The sequence below is a fragment of the Zingiber officinale genome, chromosome 4A (genome assembly GCF_018446385.1).
Source record: "Zingiber officinale cultivar Zhangliang chromosome 4A, Zo_v1.1, whole genome shotgun sequence".
Taxonomy (NCBI): Eukaryota; Viridiplantae; Streptophyta; class Magnoliopsida; order Zingiberales; family Zingiberaceae; genus Zingiber; species Zingiber officinale.
Window position 1 is genome coordinate 110,395,818 of NC_055992.1, and position 11,281 is coordinate 110,407,098.

The 11,281-nt window shown below is 43.7% G+C and overlaps 1 protein-coding gene across 1 annotated transcript; it reads left to right on the plus strand.

Moving 5' to 3' along the window:
* Positions 1-9,602: 9,602 nt before the first annotated feature.
* LOC121970569 (sphinganine C4-monooxygenase 1-like) lies at positions 9,603-11,050 on the plus strand. The gene is made up of 2 exons (XM_042521362.1): positions 9,603-9,938; positions 10,334-11,050. The coding sequence occupies exons 1-2, from the start codon at positions 9,705-9,707 to the stop codon at positions 10,895-10,897; spliced, it is 798 nt and encodes a 265-aa protein (XP_042377296.1). The 5' UTR covers positions 9,603-9,704; the 3' UTR covers positions 10,898-11,050.
* The last annotated feature ends 231 nt before the right edge of the window (positions 11,051-11,281 follow it).

The window sequence follows — 11,281 nt, forward strand, 5'->3', positions numbered from 1 at the left end:
AGTATCTACTATTTGGCCATCCCCGGTGCTCAAGTCCACAAGCCAAGTGACTTCCGAGCCTTCTGATTTGAGCGGCCAGAGACACATAATGGCCATCATCCACTTGCCCATTGATGAGTGGCACCACTCGAACGACGCCGAGCCCCGTTCTCCAAAACACAAGATCAGGATTTAAGGACCGCTGGCACAAGTCTGGGCCGATGCTTGAGCCCGTGTGACAACTATTTCCTCGAGGGAGCTAGCAGATAGTCATACTCAGAGGGCCACAGGAGTACGTATATTGCTTTTATATTTACTTGCTTATTTTCCACTCGGCCCTTATTGACTTATTGCTACTACAGTTCTAGGTTGAGAGTCTGGCCATGTACCAAAGACTAGCTTTTTTGGAATATGAAGTCCAACAACTGTGCACTCTGAGCGACTCATTAGAGGCTTCCTGGGTCCATTTGGAACAGCTGACTGGCGAGGTGGCTCAACTGAAGGCCGATCTGGAGAGAAGCTCCGAACAACTTCAAGTTGAATGGAATCAGAGGGTTGAGCAGGCCTCGCGAATTAAGCGGCTCAACAAGCAAGCTAACAGCTTTAAGTCTAAAATTAACTCCGCCGATACCCGAAAGCTTTGCGCCATAGAAAACTTAGAGATAAAAATTAAGTGGCTAGGGTCTTAATGCAAAATCTGAAGGAGACTAAGGTCGCTTTGGTCACCGAGCGGGAGAGTTGATCAAAAGAGCAAGAGGTTGCTAAGCTTCAGCTTGGCGCCAAGGATGACGACTTGGCTTCAATGAAAACTGAGTTGGAGGCGTCCCAAGTGGCCTTCAAAATTTACCAAGATACAGAGTCTGACTGTTTGAAGTTTTCAGTCATGATTATCTCCGTTCGGACCCCTTCAACGATCGACTCACTGATTGAGCACTTTGCCTCTTCAATTTTGGCATCGATGGAACCCTCCAACAGCTAAAGGATGACGACTGTATCTCTCACGCGATGACCAACAAGATCATAAACAGAGAAAAACTGACCTAGTCTTTGCCGTATGACGTACTTGACTATCTCGAGTAACCCTTCTCTTTGTTTCATAGGTCGCTTTTTGTACTCTCTTCAGATGTTTTATAAAATTTTTTCTAAGTGTCAATGAATGAACGGTCGTTCAACGCTTCCTCCTTTTGTTAAATTTTGCAAGTGTTCCTACATGCAGCGTTGTTCGGCCCTATGGGGATGTCTAGCGTCTTGGCCACCTTATAGTGTTTTGTGAAAATTTTCTAAGTGTGCATTCTTGTACTTCTGCTCGTCAATGTAACTAGTTAACGAGCCATTCGACCGCCTATTTCAGTGTATGCCAAACGACCTATTTGCTTTTGTGAGCGAGATTCTTTTCTGCCAATTGGCGGTATGACTAGTGTTTATAGTTGTCACATGGCTTATCCCTACTTTTAATCTCGGGTTTATAGCCGTCACTCAGCTGTCATCGTCGACTCCTACATTTATAGTCGTCGCTCGGTTGTTGTCGTAGATTCCTGTGTTTATAGCCGTCGCTCGGCTGTTGATTGCGTAGACAAAGGTTTATAGCCGCCGCTCAACTGTTGATTACGTGACAAGGGTTTATAGTGACCACTCGACTGTTGATTGCATAGACAAGAGTTTATAGTCGTCACTAAACTGTTGATTGCATAGACAAGGGTTTATAGTCGTCGCTCGACTGTTGATTGTGTAGACAAGGGTTTATAGTCGCCGCTCAACTGTTGATTATGTAGACAAGGGTTTATAGTCGTTGCTCAACTGTTGATTCGTTAATAGGGGTTTATAGTCGCTGCTTGACTTTTACCTTGGTCGAACGGCACAAGAGTTTGGAACATTTGGGATTTTTATTCATTGTCTCCCTGCACACACAGGTCATACATTCATGCGAGTGTATCTAGATTTAACCATGCACCTCTCACCCAACCCTATAAGGTTGGAGATGGTTTGCGCTCTAGGGCCACTCGAGCCTCCTCCCGTCTTCGTCCTGCATGTAGTAGTCCCCGAGCGGAGCTTCTAAATGACTCTGTAGGGTCCTCCCCATAGGGCTTCTAGCTTGGTGACATCGCCGACTAGTTTCACTCTTTTCCATACCAAGTTGTCGACTTGGAACGATCTCGAGATTACCCTCTGGTTATAATTTTGCTTCATGCACTACTTGCACGCAATGAGCCGGATGGCGGCCTTATTCCTTGTTTCATCTACCAAGTCGAGCTCCATTGATTTTCGTTCGACGTTTCCATCGTTGTAGAGCTACAGACGGTCGGACTCTACTCCGACTTCCACTCGAACTATTGCTTCACCTCCATACACCAGATGGATTAGGGTGACGTCGATCGCCTCTCTGGGTGTGGTGCGATGAGCCCACAGTACGCTGGGGAGTTCATCAACCCAATTGCCTCCGGCATGGTCGAGCCGATCCCATAACCCTCTCAGGATTTCCCTATTGGTGACTTCTGCTTGATCGTTGCTCTAATGGTAGGCTATTGAGGTGAAAGCCTGTGTGATGTCATATCTTTCACACCACTCCTTGAGCTTCCATCCTGCAAACTGTCTTCTGTTGCCCAAGATAAGCCTGCGTGAGATGCCGAACTGATATAAGATATTTTGCCATATAAATTTGATAACCATATGCTTGGTTATCTTGGCTAACGGCTCGATCTTCACCCACTTTGATAAATAATCTACTGTAATGAGTAGAAATCTTCGCTAACCGATTGTCATTGGACATAGTCCAACAATGTCTATGCTCCACTAGTCAAACGGACATGACATCGTGAACGCTTTCATCTCCCCAATGGGTTGGTACGGGATATTATGATATTTTTGACATAATAAGCAAGTGGCTACTGTCCGAGCGACGCCATCTTATAGGGTGGGCCAAAAGTATCCCGCCAACAAGATTTTTCGGGCTAGTGATCTTCCACCCGGGTAACTTCCGCAGGATCCCTGGTAAATCTCTTGCAAGATGTATTCAACGTCCTCCAATCCGAAGCACTTGATCAACTGCCTTGAAAAAGCTCTTTATATAGTTGATCCCCGATTATGGTGAACCGTCTGACCCTCTTTTTCAATAGACGAGCTTCCACCTGATCGGTTGATGTGACACCCAATTGGAGGAACTCTATCAGTGGCGTCCTCCAATCGCATGGGAATTCTATCCCGTCCATCCTGTCAATGTGTGCCACCAGTGAGACTTGCTCGATCGTCTTATCCATGACGATTAATGATAACGAACTGGCTAACTTAGTTAGCTCGTCAGCGGCTTGAATTGTCCGATCAAGGGATCTTCTGTATAACCACTTATTGGAAGTTTGCATTCAACTTCTCGAAAGCTTTGGCGTATAGTTTGAGTCGGGCGTTACTTATCTCGAACGTGTCTAGTAGCTGCTAAGATGCCAGTTGAGAATTCGAGTGAATGAGGATCCTTGTGGCTCCTACATGCTGAGCTGCCTGTAAGTTGGCTGTCAAGACCTCATATTGAGCTTCATTATTTGTAGCCTAATAATCCAGCCGTACGGACAACTGCATCTTGTCCTCTCAAGGAGAAATCAAAAGGATGTTGATCCCGTTTCCTTGTCGGGTGAATGAGTCATCTACATAGATCTTCCAAGTTGCGTCCGGCTTGACGTTCTGGACCTCGGTAACAAAATCAGCCAAGGCCTGTGCTTTGATCACCATTCGCAGTTGATATTATATGTCAAACTCTCAGCTTGGTGGTACATTTGATTAGTCGTCCTTATGCTTCTGGGTTAAGAATGACTCTTCCCAGTGTACTGTTGGTTATCACCACGATCGGATGTGATAGAAAATACGGTTGGAGTCTCCGAGCGGCGAGTACTAGCGCGTATGTCAATTTTTCAAGACTAGTGTAACTAGATTATGTATCTTTTAATATATGACTTAGAAAATATACAGGCTGTTGCTCAGGGTCGTTTTGTCACTCCAACGTCGAACCACTCGCATGCTTTCTGGATGACAAATAAATCCAGAGCGGCTCGTCGGCGTTGGGTTTCGTAAATACAGGTAAGAAGGTAAGGTACTCAAACACCTCCAGCGCCTTGTCGCACTCCGAGTCCCATTGGAATTTCGTTGCTCGGCGTAATATTTTGAAGGGTGACTCCGGTTGGACGATTTGAAGATGAATCTTGATAATGCGGTGATCAGTCCGGTCAGCCATTAGGTCTCCTTCAAGTTGTGGGGTGGGGGCATGTCCTATAGTGCCTTCACCTTGACTGAATTTGCCTCAATCCCTAGTTTGGTGACGATATATCCTAGGAAGCGGCCACTCCTTGTTCTGAACAAACACTTGTTTGAATTCAGCTTGATTCCATATGCCCTCAAAGATCGACAGATTTCTTCGATATCTGCGTAAAGGTCAATGGCTCAGAGAAATTTTATCAAGATGTCATTGACATATACCTCCATGTTACGGCTGATCTGTCATCGGAATACCTTATTCATCAATCTTTGATAGGTGGCACCGACGTTCTTCAATCTGAATGGCATGACATTGTAGCAGTAAGTCTCGTCAGCCATAATAAAGCTGACATTCTCTTGATCTTCTCGGCCAAGCGACAATTGGTGGCAGCCTTGGTATGCGTCGAGTATACAGATCAACTCACAACCCACTGTAGAGTCCACCATTTGGTCTATCCGAGACAGAGGATAGAAGTCCTTTGAGCAAGCCTTGTTCAGATCGTGGAAGCCAATGTAAACTTGTCACTTGTTGCCCGACTTGGAGACCAGTACAACGTTGGAAAGCCAGATCAGAAATTGTACTTCGCGAATGTAACCAGCCTCCAGCAACTTTTCTATCTCCGTTTGGATAATCTGATTATGCTCCGAGCTAAAGTCTCTCTTCCTCTGTTTCACGGTCAGTGCGCTTGGTCGGACATGAAGCTCGTGCTGAGCTATGCTTGGTGAGATGCTTGAGAGCTTGTGTGTCGACCAGGCGAATATATCATGGTTTCGCCTAAGGTAGGCGACCAGCTCTATTTTTTTCTCATCTATCAGGTCGGCCACGACAAATGTAATGGCTTCTAATCAGCTGGGATGGATCTGATCTCCTCCTTTTCCTCATAGACCAGTGTGGGAGCTTCTTCCATGATGGAATTTGACCATCTCGACATAGCATCGCCGTGCTGCCAATTGGTCACCTTTGACTTCGCCCACCTCGTTGTTTGCCGAAATTTGATCTTTTGGCAGAAGGTGGATACCACCGCTCGGAATTCATTCAGGGTCGGTCGCCCCAATATGAAATTGTAGGCGTACGACAGATCCACCATAATGAAATTTGTTGTACTGGTCCTCTTGAGAGGTTCTTCTTCAAGCGATATGGCCAGCTGAACTTGGCTGATCGACAATACTTCATTGCTTGTGAACCCGTAGAGCGGGGTCATCATGGGTTGCAGTTCGCTCTAGTTGATTTGTAGTTGATCGAACGCTTTCTTAAAGATTATATTCATCAAGTTACCTGTATCCACAAAAGTTCAGTGAATGGTATAATTAGTTACTACCGCCCGGATGATCAAGGTATCATCGTGAGATGTCTGCACTTTCTCTAGGTCTCGGGGGCCGAAACTGATCTCAGGTCTCTTGGCGTTTTCCTTGCTGCATCTAACAACATGTATTTCTAGTCACTAAGCATGTGATTTCCTCTCTTAGTTGGAATCACCACCGGTCGGTCTACCGACGATCATTCCGATTTCACCCGGAGCGGCGTTGTTTCGGTTCTCCTCCTCCCGAGCCAAAGGCCTAGTCCGCTTAATAGAAGCTTGGATGGGACTTGTGTTATTCTTCTTTGAGGTTGACGATGGCGTTGTTCGTCCGCCAGTCTATCTTCTTCTCTTCACCCATCCGACCGACGTCGATGTAGTGGTTCGGGAGTCGGTGAGTGACGACGATATCCTGAAGGAGCCGATCGGCTGGAAATCGGCGTCAGGTCATAGCAGTCACATGTGTTATGCATTGCTGACTGATGGAAGGAGCAAAACAATGACGTCCATGATGCATGGCATGTGTTCTTGGCTCCGGGTGCGACTGTGCTACTCCTGATTGGGGGCCCTTTGGTGGTTAATGATTGATCGTCGGCCGTCGTTTCGAGGGAGCAGTATGCTCGACAGGTGCTTCCTTCCTTCGCGTCGCTGGAGCTTCCTCCACATTTATGTATTTAGTGGCCCGCCTGAGTAGGTGGTCGAAGTTTTTTGGAGGCCTTCGGATGAGGGAGCGGAAGAATTCCCCTTCGGTAAGCCCTTGGTCGAAGACATTTACCAATATCTTCGAGGAGACCGATGGAATGTCCATGATCACCTGGTTGAACCACTTAATGTAGGCCTTCAGTGCCTCCTTAAGCCCTTGCTTCAACCCGAACAGGTTAACACTCTTCTTCTGGTAGCGGCGATTATTGGCGAAGTAGTGCAAGAATACCACTCGGAAGTCTTTGAAGCTATGGATTAATCCGACTGGCAATCGTCTAAACTAGCGCTGTGCTGATCCAGAAAGGGTGGTGAGGAAGACCCGACACTTCACTCCGTCGCGTTATCGAACTTGGCTAGGTGGTCATCTGGATCGATGGTTCCGTTGTATTCTCCTATCATCAGTGGGGTGTAATGTTGGGGTAGAGGGTCGTCCAGGATCCCCTGAGAGAACTGTTGATTGATCCGCTCGGGGTGAATCATCATTTCTTGGTGCTTTCCCTTTCCGTGCATTCTGAATAGGCATGTCATCCGATGAGAATCCCGGTTCCCTGTTCGCTCGACACTGCTCCTCTGATGGAGTCTGGAACATTACGTAATGAAAGTGGATCGACACGTTAGGCACGCCCCCATAAATATCAGTTGGCTTCTTATTTTACTCCTGAATGGATACATGTTATATGTCTTAGAGTCGTCTAATGTTATCCATCTCCATATCTTAGATGCATATTACGTTCGTATTGACAACGTCAATTATAATAAATATCTTGGTAGATATTAATTGTGCCAAACTTATTTCCAAATATTAATGAACGAGTGGAAGTCAGACGCGGCACGAGAAGTGGCGTTGATGCCGTAGACATTTATTGGTCTCACCTGCTTCATCTGCAAAACCAGCCATCATAACTGCAATTGGTCAACTTTTATCCTGACTTGTAGATTTCCTTTAAGCTACCCAAAACCGTGTAATGCTCGCCCTGGATTGACTTTTTTTAGCGATATCTTTTGGTCAATGGCTTTTAATGGAGGTGATAATGTTAGGATGGATCATGCGGCGAGATAGGGATGTAAATGAATCAAATAATTTATAAATTATTTAAAGTTCAGTTCGATAAAAAATTTATTTGAGTTTGTTCATTTATCTTATCGAGTTGAGCTCGAGCTCGAACTTGATTTCGAGCTCGACAGTTTTATCGAGCCGAGTTCGAGCTTAAGGATATTCAGTTCGTGAGCTCACGAACATGTTTGTTTGTAGGCTCACGAGTCAAAAAACGAACCTTAAATCGAGCCAAAGAATGAATTTTAAAACGAGCCAAAAAACAAATTCTAAAATGAACCTTAAAACGAGTTTTAAAACGAGTCAAAAAAATGAACTCTAAAATGAACCCGAAAACGAGCCCGAGATCGCTTAACGAATTAGGCTCGTTAACTATGATAATCGAACTAATAACGAGCCGAGCTCGAACTGTTCGCGAGCTTGATAATTTCAAAACAAGCCGAGCTCGAATCTGAATATAACTTAAATAAACCGAGCTCGAGCCTAATATTATTCGGCTCGATTCGACTCGTTTATATCCCTACGGCCAAATTTGTGTCATAATAAAAGGATTTCATAAACTTCTAGTTGAATATATAAACTAATTCATTTTTTTTAAAATTCAAGTATATGAGGCTTGATCCATCTGGAGGTGAATAATCGGATCTCATAAATCGGCTATCAAATAAATCTAGTTCCGGTCCTGACATGACACCTAACATTATGGATGATTCAAACTTCGTGAAAAATGTCCAACTTAAAATTTTGAACCCTCGTTGATGCATTCCATGAATATGATTATTGTCTTTTATCATCGTACCGTGCTTCATCAGGCATCTATAAACTAATTCAATGAAGCAAAGGTGATCAGTGTCATTCATCATCGATCCCATGGTAAAATGAAGAAAAATAAATTATAATATTGAGTGATCTTTTAGGTATGAAGATATTTAATCCTAAAGATAATGAATTTTACGGGAATTAATCTTTATCCAATGAAATAATTTTATTTTCTAAGTACCAATTTGATTATATCTGTGAAAACTTATCAATAAATTAAGGGCAAGAGATTAATTTTTAGCCGATGCATGTCCTTGGAGAGAAAAATTTCTCTCGCCCCTAGTCAACTTAACAGTCGGTTATAAGCTGGCTTCATGATTTTTCTCCTTTTATATAATTTAGGGATGAGCTATAAATGACGATTGGGATAAACCTTTATCTATAAGCAAATTTAAAAACGTTGTACCGTCATATTAACATCCCCTTCACGATCGCCTCATATCATGAGAGAGAGTTCAACATGAATCTAAATTGACAAGTGTATGGATGTAGGCCTACAGTAACTACTAGTCTTGGGAATAATAACTCGCGTATGAGGGAGACATTTTACCTCAATTATGCCAAAATTCGAATTTCAAATCTCAAGTTAGTAATATTTCACGCGTTGGCCACTAGACTGTTCCTGAGAGGACATCCTAAACTAATTAAACGTGACAAAAGATGATTCACTTGCCCTAATGCCCTACTAACCCGTCCCTACGCTAACACGGAAGAGATAAATCATAGGTGGTTACTAGCCATTAGTACAATGACCAATGTATGAGGAAAGACATGCTCAGATGATGCGTCGAATTTCAATCTTATGACTTAATGTGGTATCACCCCATCCTAGACTAATTAAAAAAAATTAATAATCGCAGTTAGACTCATTGACTATCCTTAGGGTGATCAACTTGACCCCACGAAAGTTTCTCATTGACCACTAGGGTAAATAGGGAAGCGCACACGACGACTAGTCTAGAATCCTAGTATCATTTGATTACGCTCCCTATTTGAAGGAAAAATTCTTACAAATATATCATAATTAGAGATTGAATTGTAGATATCTAAATAGCAACCTAGATGTTGGCACTATAGTCCCGGGACTCTTTCAAGATTCTATAATGACTGAATATACTTTAGAGGATCACAGGATATTACATCTAAGTCCTTGCAATTATTGAAAGCGTTCTTTTCATAGTCTCAACTTGACCAAAAAAAAATATATATATATATCTATTTATGATTGTGTAGAGAGACCTTCATCATGTAAATTTGCTCTAAGAGGAGAAAAATAATTGTTGAATATTTCACAGAATCACATTTCAAAAACAAAGAATAAAAAAAATAATATTTTATTTAAATTTATAAATGATAAAATCCGACAAAATCACTAAAATTATATTTAAATAAAATAAATTGATACTTGACTAAATATTTTTAAGTTTTATCCTCCCTGTTCTGTCCTGTCCTGTCCACAGCAGTACAATTCTGTTCTATAAATGCATGAGAAGCCAAGCAACTGCCCCCACACCACAAGGCACAAACATCATCTGCTTCTTCTCATTGGCCCCAATCAGTTCTTGAAGCTTCAATTTCTCCCTGTACGAACGCATCTTAATCGCCGCAATAAACTCATGGAGTTGTTCTTGCAAGGCGACGAGGCGATGCTAATGGCGATGCCCATCGTAGTTTACTGGCTCTACTCCGGGGCTTATGAGGCCCTGAGCTGCTTCAGCGGCATGGACAGCTACAGGCTGCACTCCCGCAACGAGGAGAAGAGCAAGAACTTGGTGTCTAAAGCCCAGGTGGTTAAGGGCGTCCTCCTGCAGCAAGTCATTCAGGCCACCCTCACCCTCCTTCTCACCAAGGTCATGATCACTTCATCGTTTATCTTCTTTTTTCTTGAGCGATCTATTTGTCTGGAAAGAAGATACAGAGATCGAAGCATAGAATGATCAAGTTTTGCTGTATGTTTTTCGTCCTGGAGATTTGATATTAAATGTCATTAATGAGTCGATCGGTTCTTAAATTGCTTCACCTGTCCCTGAAGGAAAGACGTGCTGACTGCGTAATGAATGGTGGAATCAGCTCTGCTTCGGCCATTACTTCAATGTTGACAAAACACTGACAAGTTCTTGTTCTATTTATATATCTTTTTTTTTTTTTCTTTTTTTTTTGTTTTTATGAATCTAAAATGTGGAATTTGTGATGTTGATTAAAATGGATATCGTTACAATTAATTAACCACTGCTCTGCTCTGTAGTTGCCTGGCGACGACCCGAACCGCCATAAACCGGCAACCGCCGCCGCCGCCGCCGCCGCAGCCAGATTCTTCGTCGCTATGGTCGTGTTCGACTCGTGGCAGTACTTGGTCCACCGGTACATGCACCACAACAAGCTCCTCTACCGGAAGTTCCACTCGTGGCACCACCGCATCGCCGCCCCCTACGCCTTCGCGGCGCAGTACAACCACCCGGTCGACGGCGTGCTGACGGAGACCGTCGCCGGCGGGCTGGCCTACTTCGTGTCCGGGATGTCGCCAGCGACGGCGGCAGCCTTCTTCTGCTTCGCCACGGTGAAGGGGATCGACGACCACTGCGGGCTGCTGCTGCCGTGGAACCCCTTCCACCTGGCCTTCGGGAACAACGCGGCGTACCACGAGGTGCACCACCGGCGTCACGGTGCGGGGAGCACGCATAATTTCGCGCAGCCGTTCTTCGTGGCGTGGGACAAGATTATGGGCACGTATTTACCGTATGCGGTCGTGAAGAGGGAGGACGGGGCTGGATATGAAGTCAGCGTGGAGGAAAACAAGAAGACGGAGTAGCGATCATGTTCACGTACATATTGGGTCTTGAAATTTTTAGGTTTTTTTTCCCTTCTCTAAATGAAATTTTCGTCCTAATTAAGGATGGGAATGCTAAGTTTACTGTATTTTGTTTTCTTAGTCCTGACTCCTGAATGCCTCTCATCATAAATGAAAGCTATAAGTATTTTTTTTTTAACAGTGGGATTATATAAATTTAACAACCCTAGAAATATGAAACCAAAGTTCAAAAAGACAAACCGATAAATAAAACATTGAATCATTTTGGCTAACGGTGATGACCGAACCAATAATTCTCTAAAATATAGGACCGCATTGAAAATATGCTAAAAAAATTTAAGAAAAATTCAAGGATCAATATATGAAATGATGGGATAAAAAAAA

What these genes read in the sequence shown, in the direction of transcription:
- LOC121970569 (XM_042521362.1), top strand. Translation starts at nt 9,705, where the DNA reads ATGGAGTTGTTCTTGCAAGGCGACGAGGCGATGCTAATGGCGATGCCC. An exon ending in TCACCCTCCTTCTCACCAAG is followed by an intron (nt 9,939 to 10,333) that starts GTCATGATCACT and finishes TCTGCTCTGTAG; the next exon opens with TTGCCTGGCGACGACCCGAA.